The 16366-nt window shown below is 37.0% G+C and overlaps 1 protein-coding gene across 1 annotated transcript; it reads right to left on the bottom strand.

Annotated features, from left to right (window-relative positions):
• Positions 1 to 10870: 10870 nt before the first annotated feature.
• Positions 10871 to 13001, bottom strand: LOC112158248 (alpha-1-antitrypsin homolog). Its single transcript, XM_024291500.2, has 5 exons — positions 12880 to 13001; positions 12054 to 12666; positions 11705 to 11975; positions 11478 to 11625; positions 10871 to 11377 (listed from the first exon to the last, which is right to left on the bottom strand). Exons 2-5 carry the CDS (start codon positions 12655 to 12657, stop codon positions 11186 to 11188), a joined length of 1215 nt encoding a protein of 404 aa, XP_024147268.1. The 5' UTR covers positions 12658 to 12666; positions 12880 to 13001; the 3' UTR covers positions 10871 to 11185.
• Positions 13002 to 16366: the final 3365 nt, after the last annotated feature.

A 16366-nucleotide genomic window follows, 5' to 3' on the forward strand; every position in this document is an offset into this window, starting at 1 on the left:
AAAAAAGAAGGAGCACACAACAGCTCACCTAATGGAGGCTTTCATCTCCTTTGAACTCTTCTGCTGGGTCTGTAGGAAACATCTAAACTGTTTCCTTCAGGAAAACAATGCCAATTCTGTGGTTAAAACCGGCAACAAATGTGGAAGTCTAAAAAAATGCATTTTCAGTCACAGCTTATGACTTTGATAATTGATTTTATGATAAAATGTAAAAACACTTGTCCTTATAAAATGTTCCAACTCTCACATTGCAAAAAGTCTGCTTTAATTAACAAGAAAAAAATGTGCAAACTTAGGTAAACATTGCTTAAAATAAGAAACATTATCTGCCAACAGAGCAAGAAAATTTGACTTGTCAAGACTTTTCAAAAAAGGTAAAAATATCTAGCCTCATAGGAACCATAAATATCTTAAAATCTGTATATTTTTACTAATATTAAGCTCATTTTGACTAATGTAAATATAATTTCTAAGGTTAATTTTCTCGAAATGTTAAACATTATTCTTTAATCAAGATTTTACTAGTAAGATTATCTTGACATTATAGTAACCACTAGGATCTGTTTCTTAAAACCAGCCAAAAATACTACAAACAATAGTGCTTTCCTATTCTTCGAAAAGAATAGTAAACTGTTGTTAGCACTATTGTTTTCTCCCTATGCACTATAATTTACTTGAAATTCTTGAATTAAAGCAAAACTCCTGCATTGATCTTGTGCCCCGAGGACCAGGGTTGGGAAACACTGGTCTAACCTGCAATTATGTCATATAAGACTCTATAAGACGCATTAAGCAAGACTAAACAGTCAGAGATAAGTCCGTAATAATAACTGCATTCACAGTAATTCCAGAACTTGTTTGGAACACGCTACACGTTAGCCACGTTAGCATATACGTAATATCTTTGAGTCCCAACTTTTCCAACATGTAAAATAATAAATGGTACTGTGACAACGCTATCCCTCAATCTTTTTAGTAGCATGTATAAATAAAACCCAGTCCGGCTATTCTACACAGTAGCATATTCACAATAACTCCCAACCTTGTTTGCAACGTGTAAAAAAAAAAAAAGACTAATATTGCTAAAAAATGTTGTCGTAATTATGCTAACTACCAACCTTACGTGTCAATAAAGCATTAAAAACCCACATTATTATACAGCCACACATTAGCCGTGATAGTATATTTATAATAACACAGTAGCAGCAAATCATCTTCTTGTTCATACCATTGATTCATTATTGTTAAATTCTCCCACAGCTGCTTGATTTCCATGTTCTGCTGCGTGACTGATAACCTTAAGGTCCACGCTTGTAAGCTCTTAGTGCCATTTTAGGGTTCACTCACCTATAGTTTTACTGCCACAAAGTGCTGTGTACCTCTCAAAATCGCTGCGACGTGACGGTTTGAAAAAAAACTAAAGCGCTTGTGGAAAATATAGAAAAAAAACTCAAAGTTATTTCCTTAATAAAAGAAATCTAACGTTTCTCACTAAGGATTCGCCTTGTTTTAGCCACCAATCCATTTCCCCTCTTATCACGTCCTTTAGGTTGAATTTTCAAGTTCTCTCAGCTTCATCATGGAAACCATGAAACACATCGTCATTCCCAGACTCTTGCTCATGTGAAGTAAACCCTCCACAGTGAGTGGATTGCATTTTCTCTCTCTTAAGCAAGGAAACTCAGTCATTTGGCTTTAATCAGGAGCTGCGGCTCTTATAAGAGGCGGAGGACGGTGAGTGTGCCGTGTTTTGTTTGCTTTGATGAATCACATTTCATCTTGATATTAACTTGATTCTATCAGCAGAATAGGAATTGAAAGCGAGTAAGGAAGCCAAAAGAGAAAAAAAAATCGTTGGTTTCACTCAGCTGCACTAATAAGACACATCTCAGCTTTGATGTGGAAGTGTGTCACCTCCCGGGGAGAGAGGCGAGGGTGTGTGTGCGTGTGTATGTATGTGTGTGTGTGGGGGGGGCTTTCATTTATCTCAGGTATGACAGATACATCAGTGTGACACAGTAAATAATCAGCAGCAGCCACAAACTCACACAAAAGTGTGTAGCCAAATAAGATCTGCTCAGAATCCATTGGTTTCAGATGCCACCTGGGATGCTGAGCCTTCACCACACGTTTTCATACCGCCACCATCATCCACCCATCCAGTGTCTTCGCCCTTCCGTCCGTCTTTCAGCCACCTGCTTTCCCATTGTCCTCTCGCCATTATTGCACCTCTTAACTGCAACACGGCGATGACGTTTTGTATAAATCACGCGCGTTAACATTTGCTAACATGAGGGTTTTATGATGGCTCCGTAATGAGCTGTTGTAAATCCCTGGGCTGTGGTTGGCCGTGCCAGCGGACGCATAAACCGCAGAGAGCCCTTTAACAAGGACACGCCATGGGTTGGCTCCTGTCTGCTGTCCCCGGAGACGGCAACATCGGAGATCGGGTGAAGCGGCGAGATGATTGATTTACGAGCAGGAGACATTTGTATTCATGTACTGTGTTGGGTCAGCTGACATATTGATAGAAGGGCTCTCAACTGAATCATGTTTCTGTGTTTCAGACATGTTTTTAAATCACGCAGGGGAAAAAAATACCTTTTACGACTGACAAACTCACTACCAAGGTGTAAAAATATAGAAAAAAACTCTAACAAGTTTCTTTGTTCAAGTTTAGACTTAGGTTGGGTGAAATTTGAAGGGAAGTCAAGGGTGTGTTTTATTAGCTTAGCCAAAAACAACTCAATTCAATTTAACAAGAAGAACTGGATGGATTAATAGAATACTTCAATAATGGAATGAATGGATGAACTTGATAGATGGAGAGTTTTAAAGGATGCCTTTATGGATATATTAATGTATGGATTTGGTACATGAATGGATGGATGAGTGAATGGATTTGATTGATGGATGGATTTTTTTGCTCAAGGAAAGTAAAGATATTTTAGAAATCATGAAAGCGTCTTCAGTTATGAATATGGTGGGATGGATGTTTGGGAAAGCAAACGTATTATGAATCGACAGTATGGCATCAAGCTAAAGACAGAAAAAGCTTTTGGAGGCTTCACTTCCTTTTGGCAACGTTTTATTCATAAGCACTGGACATAATAGACAATGCATTGATTCTCTCCTCCTCTCTGTGCCAGTCTATCTTTATCAGCAATTCCACCACAATCTTAACTGCAGCTCTGACTTTCTGACAGAGTGGCCGATCTAAAACAAGCATTCATCTTGATTATAGTCCACCCTAAGCCCTGGGAACAGAATCGTTTTTGTCTATTCATCATGTCACCGCCTCCCAGGAAGAAGTGGGCTGGAAACGAGGCGTCGGCTGGTTTCAAAGTGCTCCCATCCTGTTGTCTGCGTTTAATATAAAAGAAGGTTCAGGGGAGGCAGAAACGAAAAAAAAGTAAATCTAAACCTGGATCACTGTGCTGTGACCACTGTTTAGGCTGCAGAGATGCTGCGTGTTATTCCACTCACAACAGAGGAAACAAACCTCCAGGTCTGCAATTTTATTAGACTAAACTCACCTTCTGCTAAGTCCAAGTCATTTCTAAACATCTTTCCTTTCACCTACATTCACAAACCTTCATTTTTTATTTTTGTTATTTTTGTGTCATAAGTGCAAATTTTGACTATTCTCTTATATTTTAAGACTTAATCTAATATTTTTGTTTATGTTTCTTCTTTAATGGTGGTCCTATTGCGACAATAGAAACAAATTATGAAAACAAAACTGGAATGGAAAAGAACTAGGAAGCAGAAACTCAACTCCCTCAGAGAGCTCCGTTGAAATCCCTGAGGGCAAAGCAAAGTAAATTAAGAAATGTTTCTCAAAAATATCATCCGCACGTATTCTTTAGGAGATAATTATTCGTTTTTTCTTTAAGATCATGGATGGACCCTAAGGGCAGAAACTGTTAAGGTAAGAAAATTACAGAAAACAAAAAGTCATTATGAAAATCAAACCAAAATAAAAACAGAGAAGAGGCTAGAAGCTTCTTTACTGCTCATTAAATCCGACACTGTGACTGTGCTGCTTTTAGAGCTCCAGGTGGAACACCAACTGTGAACACGTGGATCGTGCTTCTGAAGCCTCGCTGGGATGTGACACGGAAACAATAATGAAACACATTCGCCATCTTCGTGGTGACCTGGATTGACGCGGCGCAGAGTCAGTCAATCTTCCAGCGCAGCTGGTTCTGCTCTGAAACTCCCAGCGTCTAATCCCACTCATCAGCGCAGTGGACGGACGGGAGATTTCGGGGTCATGGTGTCGAACGGTGAATGCAACAAGCAGGCCGGCCGCCATCTCGGAGTGCAGAACTGTGAGGCGGCGTGTGGGCACAAATTTCTGCGTGTGGGCGCAGGCACTCAGGTTGCCACGAAGAGTGAGTGACGCGCTTCAGGCTGTCAGCATGATTTAACTGTAATAAGACGTCATCGTGGAAACGCACAGAAACAGAGGCCTCCACATGAAGAAGGTGTCAGATCTCTGTTTACACCGCAAAAATGAGAAGAAATAAACCAAAAAACACAATCACCTTTCTAAATATCTGTAATGCACGAGAGTAATTAGTCCGTCAGCCTGGCGTTGTCCCCTCTTTGTGAGCTTTGATGCACGTTTATCAGGGTTGCAGGAACTTGTTCAGTATGTTAAGTGGATGTCGCTTCGCTGTGTGCTGTTTACTCAGTGGATTTAATCATTGACTGTTGTGTATTGGCGAATTGCTGGCTCTTGTTCTTAAAGGATCATTGTCCTCCTGGCTGCATTAACAAAAATGCACCTTGAAATAGATCCTTAAAGCTGCTCTGCTGCCTGGAATCATTCTAGATTTTTTTTTTGCAAAAATAAATTAGATGTAAAGCCATGACTGATTTTTCCTTGAAACATTTTTCCTGTGTTCATTGTAATATTAGTGTCACTCTGTTTTTGGATACGTTTCCTCTTTGGGGTGTTATTGCTGGCTCAGACTGAACACACAGATGACAGAGGAGTGAGCTTCTCCGCGACCTTCCAAGCATTTGGCTCCTTTGACTTTGATGTGTAAAGTAGACCAATGAATGGAGGAGCCTTTTTTTTTTTAAATTACAATTTCGGATGAGATTAGCATTAAATGAAAAACAGTGACAGGAAAAATGGTTGTATTCTGTAACACAACAGTGACACCTACTGGCTTGTTCTCATTGTGTAACCTAGAGAGTCTCTCTATTGTTTCACAAATTCAATCATTTAAAGCCTTAATAAAAAATAAAAAAAAGCAATTACTTTGATGTTTTAATTTATCAATCTTTAAAAAGAGGGAAGAAAAACAGGTTGTCTCCAGGTTGTAAGATTAAGGTGCGTTTGTTTTATTAACCTTTCTCCTTTAAAAAAAAAAATAAGAGAAAATCTCTTAGAAACTCCAGTCTTTTTACTTATCTTTTTGAATCTGCAAAAATATTGTTTTTTCTGTATAACTTGTCATGATTAACGTTTTCTTCACTCTAGTGTTTTTGCAGTCATTAGTCTATTCCTATAATTTAAGATTTTCAACGCTGAAGTGTTTGTGTGATTATGTTTCAATAAGAAGAAAAGTTTTTGTTAAAGATGAAATTTTATGCTTTCCTAATCCCCTAAATATTGGCTGTGTCCGATTTCCTTCACTATACTCACTACTTAGTGGTGTAGTATGTATGTAGTATGTTTGCCATTTTATAGAGCTGTCTGAAAATTTCCCATAAGTCTCGATTGATGCTTGCTAGATTGGTGAATATGGACAAAAATGCATTATATTTGGATGATTTTTTTATTTGAATTCTTTCCAAAATCCCCTAAGCTTTCATCATCATAAATCATCAGTCAATTTATAAATAGTATTTGTAAAATGCTTATTTTTTTTTTTTTTTATTGGGAAATCAGTGGCATCATACTGTATATTCCATCTAGATATTAAAATAAAAGAAAAACTAGTGAGCATCTTCTGCTTTTAAAATCCAGGGCACTAGGTAGCTCTGCACTATGGGGTTTAGGGAGTAATATCAAACAAAGCCAATGAGTGATATTTAACCTATGAACCCAGCAGAGGCAAGTTTTGGCATGAGCGAACCACTATACTTCTAAAAGCCCTACACATTAAGTAAGTGAAGCTAGTTTACTAGGTGGTCACTAAAAAAATAAAACCTAATATAATCTAATACAAGCAAGAATTGAGTTTATTTGGTCTTAAAAGATTCAAAGGTAAAATGAAAAGGGTCATTTAGTTTTTCATTTGAACCCCTTCTTAATTTTGCTTGCTAGCATGTCGGTAATTAAAATCTGCAATTATCTTAAGTGAAATCCAGTTTACTTGGTTTTTATTTTTTTATGTATTCATCTAGAAAAAAAAAACTTCATTTATCAGCCTTTTCTTGTCTTAATTTTTTTAGCAGCAGTTTAGTTTTACTAACATTCAACATCAAATATAAACTTCCTGTTAGCACCTTTACTTTGATATTACATTTATTTCAATAAACCTTTACAATTGTATCTAATAATACAATAAATTATTTTAGCGCTAATTGACACTTTCTTTGCAAACTTTTGCGAGCTAACTCTATTGTAAAGCCTCTATGAACAATATGTTTAATTAAATTGAAATTTCATCCTGTCATACCAGTTGTCATAGTAAAAAACACACAACGATTAAGAAAATATTAAATTCAAATGATGAGGCAAATGAAATATGAGCTAGATAACAATAAATATATTTTTTTAAGTGTCACTTTTTATTTATTTATACTAGATAGGAACACTTTTCTTTTCTAAAAGCACAACAATTTATGGTTTCTTTTGATCAGCTGTAGCTGTCGTGCACGTCTTCCATCTTGGAATAGATAATGTGGAGAATCTCATCACTGCATGATTTTTCATGTCTCCTTCTTGCTCATTCCTCAGTCAGCCTCCACACAGTGACAGTTTTTTTTCTGTTTCCCAGTGCTAAAATAATTTAAGAGTTTTGACACTTGATTTCCTCAAATGCTGTCGTAGATTTATCAGTTTTTAGATTATTTAAGACATATTTTATTGCAGTCTAAAATAAATTTCAATTAATTATAGTAGACTATGAAAATGTATGCAAATGTAACATAATCTTTTTTTAATGAGTAATACTACTATAAGACATTTGAACAAACATTATTTATTTAGTACTTCCTCCCTATTGAATCAAAGCAGTGACTGCTCTGTCACACATTTGTAATGTAAAAAAAAAAAATGGTGAACTTGTCAAATTTTGGGGTTTCTTGTTTCTTTCATTTCCATCTATCTGTGTGAGAGCAACAAACTTAAAAAAATAAATATATCTCAAGAATTTTATAAAGAAGAAAACATGTATTATAGATGCTTGCTTTGCCATGTGTCACATTCTTTCTTATTTGATTTTCAACAGGAAGAGGAGCTAAAGCAGAAGTATGGAGTTTATGGAGTTTTTATATGAGGGAGGGCTGTGGGTAACCCAGCAGAACTTTACAGTTTCATTGTAAATACAGAATTATTCAACAATAACTAATCAGAGAACTTAATCAAGTTCTTTTCACTAAACAGCCATGCTGTGCATTATCTTCCTTGTTTATATGGTAAGTCAAACCTTGCCCCATTGTTTTGTTTATAGAGCTATAATTATAGGTCTTAGCTGAGTATGCTGAAAAAAATTTTCATTTTATCCGTTTTTTTTAATTATTTTTTTAAATGATTCAGAATATCCTGGTTAGACATAAACCTATGCATTTAATCTTTGTGTACTTCTCCATAAAGATCTTACCAACATAGCAGTAGGATATGTGCAGTTACACAAAAACACTGACTTTTTGATGGGCTAGGAAACAAACCAATTTTCCATTTTTTTTCCCCCTAGACTTTTTCCTACCTGCTCATCTATGTGAGTTTTATTCCAAACATATACATTTCTATTGCACTATTTTATCCGTTTTTGAGCCATGGCTCCCTTTTTTTCTTGATAAAAATCTGAAAAGACACCTCCAATAAAAAATGTAGAAACTCTGTAGTTTGTATTAACAATATACAGCCATTCTTATCAAAGTGTCTTAGATAAGAATCAAACACAAAATTTAAAAAAAATATTAAACAACACCTCCGTTGGCAACACGCGTTCAATAAAAAGTCCACGTAAATATGCATTTTGGCCTCTAAGGTCGAAATTCTTGCATTTACGTGTAGCTATGCAAGTTTTCACGACTGTTTTGGGGCTCTTTATACAAAACCTGTGGCCATTGAACGCGTGTTGCCAGTTAAACCAGGTTGAACTCTGACCAATGAGGGATCCTGATTTGGGAGCGATGCATGGATGCCATCTCCTTTAATTCACTGAAGTGCTAACCATTTGAAAGTTGATCATGGAGGAGAAATTAATAATTGCAGTTTGTGCCTGGCCAGAATGATATGACACTAAGTCTTTCATATATTAGAATAGAGCTGTGAAAGAAAAAGCCTGAAGCAAGATTTGCAAGATTTGCACCGTTTCGACATTTCCCACTGAATCTCGTCCAACTGTAGATTGGGTTAGTAAAGCCCCTCCCTGTTTGTCCGTGGCCATTCTTGAATGCGCGTCAAATGGTCAATTTGTACGCAGCCTTATAATCTTTGATCTCTCAACGTTCTTCTCAAGTTGTTTGGATGAACACAAAGCTGATATCCAGTCAATGGTAACATTTTTTGAGACATATTAGGTGAAATTGAATAACTTCCCATGACGGTCTCTCACAACTGCACACTGGTTTGAAAACATGGCTGTATTGGACCTTATGTTTACTGCAAATAAGTTATGAAGTTTAAAAATTATGTGATGAATTCCCAACAGGCTCATGTTAGTTTGATTTCAATGGAATTTCAGAAAAAAGGTATTATAGATGCTTAGTTTAACTAATGAAATAAAATCTCTCCATATGCCTCAGTTCTTTCACTTGCTTTCTCTAAAAACACCAAGCTGGGGGGTTAGTCATACATATTTGGGTTTTCACTTTAGTACTAGACAAGCCCAAGCTGGTCGGATGACAAAAGAAAAATAAAAGTACAGGAGGACTTTATTGCTTCTAGAAAAAAAAGTGATGCAATATGGCAAACATCAATAATCTAACTGTGACACATGAGCTGAACCCCACATGTTCTGCTAAAAGGAAGAATGAATACATGACTCATCTGAACACATGAAGAAACACTGTGGCTTTATTGTGTAAGACTCTGAGGAACGACTAGATTCACAGCACTTTTTTGATGCAAGTGCTGCACACAAGGTTATTCCACGTTAATAAAACTGGCTGTTTGCTAATTAACTGTTGTGACACGTGACACTGGATTAGCGTCCAACACGAGTTTGAAAAGGAGTCGCAACCTGCAGCTGACCTTGTGGGGCAGTCTGGACAGATTGAGTCTTTCAGTGCTTCTAAAGAGCTTCCCACTCAGCCCTCTGATTCAGACACGGCTTACTCATGTTCTGTGCAGAAGTGTGTGGGTGCTGGAAAGGGAGACAAAGTGTATGTGTACTGATTGTGTAAAAAAAAAAAAATGAAGCCAGCAGCCCTTTTTATTGACAAGTCAAAGGACAAGTCAGATGAGGCTGATGGCCTTGGGGTTGCACACAAGCTCCCCGCTGCTCAGGGTTGGGGTTGCCAACTAATATGTTCACCACTGTAGATACCAAGTAAACCTAATCGTTAAGAAGGAACGGGGATGGCCACTTTGGGTCAATTAACAAAGATTGAACCGTCCAGCCTGAGCTTTGTACTGGCAATTGTAGGCTTTCTTTTTTATTTAAGTACTTTTCCCACTGTATTGGTGTCACAAAACATAAAGAAACACCATGAAACACTAAAACCCAGATACACAACCTGTAAAGGTTCAGTAGAGTTATGATAATGTCTACTCACTACGTTGCATAAAAAGACTTTTACAATTTTAGTTCATATTTTAAACGAGAACTCTGTTGCTAAATGTTTCCTGTAGATATTGCTAATTTTGTTTCCTAGTACCTGTAGGACCAAAAAGGTCACCAATAATTACAAAAACCCTTAGCAAAATGTCTGCAGATATACCGCCATAAATTTTGGAACACTTGCATGGGATTAATGAAATACAGATGGGCTAAATTGTTTGCCAAAGTTTGCTTGGAGGCATCCCTGACCTTTGTCTTATTAACAGAGTTCATGCGGGAACATAGCCGTCCGCCAGTATCCCTGGATGAACCCTGCAGACAGTGAGGGCACAGAAATGCCCTGAAGATAAGTAGGCATTGAAGGTTTTGTGGAGGACAAAGGCCCTCTGCTGATTTCTAAAACTGGAGCCAGTCTGGTCTAGCAGGAACGATACAGATACATGGAGCAAATTTCCTAAAATCGAACCCTTCTAATGACAAAAGTAAGAATAGTTAACATCTGTTAAATAAAGTTGATGTTCACAGAACTTTTATGTTCTTAAGGCGTATTCAAACTTAACAAAAGTGTCTTAACTTACAACACAGTGGGCTGTTTCCTTTAGACCAGGATCAAATCCTTATCGTTCACATGTGTGCAATTAGGAGAGGTTGCGTTAGGCTGTTGTCTTACGGGGGAACGTCACATCTATTTACATGGGTTTTCCAACAAACACAATGAATATGTAAAGGGTAAACTATCTGTGGTTCATGTTGGCTTGTTAGTTGGCAAAATTAGGCAAAAACTACACTGAACCTAAATTCGAACAAAGGATAAATCTGTTTGACAGTGAAGGAAAGACAAAGGAAAAACCCCACACACTACAGACCTGCCAGGTGTCTCTCTGGTGAATTATTTTTTTTCCCTTTGATTATAAATCAAAAATCTCACTGAAAATGCAATAAAAACACAAGACAAGTTCTCCATGACAGTTTATTTTATTTCATGGTAGATGCAGTCCTCATAAATCAGCTATAGTACATTGTGGTCTGATACAAACTGTCCAAAATGGAATTTGACTATTTCTATCACTGAAAACAGACAGTAAGAAAAAAACCTATACTAGCATATGTAAACATTTATAAACTTCACTGATAGATTAATCGATGGATGCTATTTGTTGTCTGTTGGTTTTTTTTTAATGTCACTGTAATAGACACTGAGGTAAACGTCCTGCTCCTGGTGAGCTGACCGGCTTAAGGACACATGGATACTGGCCATCGACTGGACACCTTTACACGGCAGTGGGGTTGTTTATCTTGCCCATAAAGAGGACGCTCCTTGTTGAGTGCTCCAAGATAAGGACGATGAAGGGCCTGTTGAGCATCACTGTCTCCGGCATGCTCATTGGCATGATTTCCATAGTGGTGCCCGCCGCTGCCTCTGTTCCAGTTTCATCCACACTCAGCACAGCCTGGTGGGAAGCCTAGAGGAAAAAAAACAAACAAATAACAGCTCATTGTAAATAAGATTTTGTCCAATAAAATAAAGTCTTGGTAGACCATAATCTGTAATTTTTGTCATACCCTTGAGAGCTTAAGCATGACTTCACTAGACATGCCAGAGAAATCAGCTTTGTCGCCAAAAGCATCTGTCACTCCCATTTCTTTCAGAGTGTCATCCAAAGAGGTGGGAACAGAGATGGAGAACTTTGGCATGAAGAGGTTCACATTACTGGAGGAAGCACACAAATGCTAATCAGGATCCCATGAAGTCTGCAGAAAAGATGGAAGGATGAAGGAAGGTCACTTACTTCTTGAAGAGAGAGTTGTGCCAGTGCCAGATCTTGTCCTTGTCAATAAAGTCTTCCACCTGTTTCATCTTACCCTCATCGGGTAGAAGAATCATCATGGAGGTGTTACCCTTGTAGGGCAGGACAACGACAGTGGTGTGGTTTTCATTGTCCTCGTAGTGGTCAAAACGGCCAGTTTTCTTCATCATGTCCACCTCAACTTTGGTGTTCTGGTCTACGCGGAATTCCCCCTTGGTTGTTAAATTTGCATCAAATGGTTTCTCCCACTGTCCTGTAGGAGACAACAGTGATACATTTGTTGAAATTTGGTTCACCGACAATGGAAAATGTTCTAAAAAAGGGCTTTTACCTCGGAAGTACACATAGTTGATCAGCACCATAGCTGTTTCAGGGTCCAGATCCTTCACCATGTCTTTAATTTTATCATTGGTTTTACCAGCAATGTGCTTGTTAATCTCAGCTGTGGCTTCCTGTGGCTTACTGAAGTCAACATTGAAGACCTCACCGGAGTAGTGCTTCTTGATACCTGTCAGAAATGACTCCTGAGGACTAAAACCAGCACGCACAGCTGCAGTGTTGCCAACATCCAACTGCTGGTCTTCTTGGCTGTGGCCAAGCATGTGAAAGAGATGCTCGTACGCTTCGTTGACCTGTTCCTGACTGAAGCTGCTGTAGCCCAAGGTAGAGAACAGCTGGGTTTGTGTGTCGCCACGCGCCCCTGTGGACAGCATAGACAAGGCGGTGGCAATGCCAAGAGAGGAGAAGAAGATGTTCTTTCCAGCAGCAGTCTTGGCATTGAAATTTTTGTAGAGGGCGAAGGCAAAGTCAGCATTTGGAGGGGCCAGCCTGTGGCACATCATTTCACCATCGTGATCGTGTCCATGGTGGTGGTCTGCCCAAGCTGCTGCCAGCAGCAGGGCTGTTAAAGCACAACTAAAAAAAAAACCCCGCATCTTCACAGCCTGTGCAAAAAAATTCCTGTGTCAAATCTTAGGAAATCAAAACAGTTTTTTTTTAAATAGGATGTACTCCTTAATGTTTTTAGTTTTTAAAAAATCAAAATCAACATATGCATCTTTAAACCTTTTAATTTAAATTTATCCTAGAGCTTCACCTTCATACCTCCTTTTGAAACTTTAAACAAAACTGAAGGTCATATTAACTGATGTGCTTACCTTAACTGTCCACTTTCTGCTGCAAAAAGTGCTCCAGAAGTTTACCGCTTATATAGGAGCTCAAAGGAACTATTGACACTGGTCAAAAATTAACCGAGACCAATCGCTCTTCTCTGTGAAATACCTCGGCTCTGCACTAAAGTAAGATAATTCACTCAACAGTGAGACAATGCACAAATGATTTGTGTTGCACCATGTTTCTGGTCTCAGTTTTTATAAAACACTTTAACAAACCAGTTTGGAGTCACAAAATGACTACTATCTTTGTATTCAGTATTTATGATAAAACAAAAAATCTCTGTTAAAGCTCATAGTTCTAACATTAGATTAGTAATGACTACCCACAGTTTCAAAGCAAATGTGCAAGAATAGGTTCAAAAAACAGTTTTTACCACAGTGATTCTGTAAATATCTTTTGTTTAAACATATCATTTTCCTTTATCTAAAAGATACCCACATAGGTTTGAGATAAGAAAAAAAAAAATAATTAGCATTAGATACGCATTTAAAACATTACCCAAATGTTTAGATCCTCATTAATCCTTATTGTACACTGCTGCAAATACCCACTTATTTACTAATATCCGACCTTTAATTTCTACAGATTTCAGTAAACATATGGTTAAAAATTAGCCTACAAAAACAAGTTGTATGTTTTTTTTCTAACCATGCTGGGTAAAAATGACAGTGTTTGGTGCAAAAAAGTACCACTTGTCTGTGAATAGAAACATACCTACAAATTTGGAACAAACTGAAAACCTATCAAATTTAGAAATAATGGTTATCAAAGGGATGATGGGAAATGAGGTCAGGCTAACTCCGTGCCAACAGTCCCACCCACACCTCAGGGGCAAATCTCAGATGAACTTTTTTTGAAATGTACTCTGCAGAAGCTATGTCCTAGAAACAGAGTTTTTTTGGATAAAAAATGTTCAATCATAATTAAAAGACCACTAGGAATTTTTTTATACGTTTGGAGAGGGACTTTAAGGTGGGCACCATTTTTTTTTTACTAAAACATCTGTAGCAGCTCTAAAATGCACAGAGGAAAACAATACTTTTTGTATTTATATATAAATTCTGATTAAAAATGAAATTTATCTGTATCAAATGTAAAAAATAAAAACAGTTTTTTGAAGTTCCAACTTATATTTAATGACTGAAAGAAAAGCAATACGTTACAACTGTACAACACATTTAGTAATTCATTGATGAGGCTATTCTACAATGAGAATAACATGTTAAGCTTGAAAAGGAAGCTGCAATCTTACCTGTTGTCTCACCTCTGCACACACGCTGCTTTGAGTTGCCACATGTTTGCCATGAATCAGAGGGGCCCTCCTGATTAATAGACTTTTGCAACATGTGATAGATCTGCTGTCCTTTTCATCAAATTATCCACTATTCATCACCTCCTCAGTGAGGTAAATTTCAATGTGTTATCTCTTCAAGGGTGGCTGATTCTCCCTGCGTTAAATATGACACTATTTTATGAACCTTTCTTTTGGTTTGATGAATAAGCCTGGATACTATTTCAAAGCAATCTTCCAATAATTGCATAAGATGATAAAAAGATATTTAAAGAGGAAATTGGTTTGGGAGAGGGAAAAGTAGGGCTGCAGGGAAAATGCTTCTGTAATGGCAAAATAAATAAATAAATAAAATCGTTGTTTTGCAAAGCAAAAACTGTGATTTATACGCATGGATAAATTGCTAACAATGAAATGCTTTCTTTTTTTTTCTTTGAAAAAAGAAATTAACTTTAAATCATTTTTGTATTTCGTGGGGAAAACAATGGGGAATAATTTCTGTAAAATAGCTTGAAATGATTTTATTTTTCCATTACATGAAGTCAGTTTCCTCCTTCTCTCACCGCTTCTCCATTATAACCTCCTTTGGAGCCTTAATGTTTCACAGTTTAGTGGAAACTACTGGGTTTTTAGTATTCTTATCTAATTCTAAATTTTAAGATATTTTCTGCAGTGCAGAATTTCCTGATTTGACATGCAAAAACAAATGTTTTTGCATGTCTTAAATGTCATGAAATGTCAGGATGATGAGTTTAGGATCAGTTAGGTGGTTGTTAAGTCTTTTCAAGATCCATTAAAGAATAGGGCAGAAGGAGCTAAAAACATTTTTTTTTTCAGTTTGTGATTGTTGCAGTATCTTATTTGTCCTAAACTCTGATGTTTTTTTTTCTATCTTCTCTAACCTGAACCAATCAAAGTAGATGGATGTCCTTTCAGAAGCTCATTATTAAGTTTAAGTACCATATTTTGCAGAATAAAGTCATTGGTTTGCATGGTTTGGCAAAGGGTGCAACTTTTTTCAACTTATATGTAGTTAAGAAAAAAAGCTAATCTGTTTGTTGTTTTCCAATTGACAACAGCTAGAGGGAACTGTAGGCTGATGTTTTAGTATCTGCTACTCCTATCCCACCGAAAATGTAACATTTCAGCATTACCAATACCTTCTAAAGACAATTGAGGAAGACTGAACAAAAATGATTCAAAAAGACATAAATAATATGCTACAAAAAGTGGATTCAGAAAGGTGTGAATTGTTGAAACGGTTGAAGAGTCTGATGACAGCCATGAACAAGAAAGACTATCATTGTGACTAACTTTAGTGGAGTTGTTCAGAAGTGACAAAGATAATGGAAAATTCAATACATTTAGCTATTTGAGGTGAAATTTGGAGATTTGATTGATTTCTTAGTATGGGCTATAGTTATCTATTATAGTTATAGTTAGCTGTTGCCTACGACACCTAAACCACACAAATTATTTGACATGCTGTAAATTCTTGACTGTTTATGTGATCAATTTGAGTCAATCCTCAGTTGAATCAGTAATTAATGTAATTCCGCTGGAATTAGTAATGGTAGTCGAACATGTTGGACTATAGCATACTTATTAAATTTGTTATCTAAGCTACAAGTGAGGATCAATGTGCTGCACATTAGCCAAGCGTACACCAATGAAGCTCACTATTCTCTATTCAGTTAATATGATTCCCATTGAGAGTACACAGATGGAAAATGATCCACCAAAAGGAGGACACAACACAGATGAAGAAGCAGAGAAATGCAGTTTGGTGAGCAGTTCAGAAGGCTTTGATCTGTATGAGTGTCTGATCGTTGACATTTGGTCACAACATCCAGCATCTCTGCTGTAGTCAGCACATAGATAACATGAATCCTCCTACATGCACAAAAACAGTGAAATAAAAAAAAAAAAATTCTGCCTTCATTTTTATGAAAGCCAACTAGCAGCAAAGAGTTGTTATGATCAAAAATGTTTTTCAGTGAGAAAAAAGAAGAAAAAGTATGTTTATTTAAGTTTGCCATTTTTATTGCAGTAATTAATAGTTTGCTTAGGCAACAGACAACCTAGTGGTTATCTTGTGAACTGATCTGACTCCAGTTTGAATTTTAAAGCAGCCTCAAACAAGAAGTGAGCAATTTTGGTCTTTTGGCTTTCTGTTT

The sequence above is a fragment of the Oryzias melastigma genome, linkage group LG24 (genome assembly GCF_002922805.2).
Source record: "Oryzias melastigma strain HK-1 linkage group LG24, ASM292280v2, whole genome shotgun sequence".
In the NCBI taxonomy this organism is placed as follows: domain Eukaryota; kingdom Metazoa; phylum Chordata; class Actinopteri; order Beloniformes; family Adrianichthyidae; genus Oryzias; species Oryzias melastigma.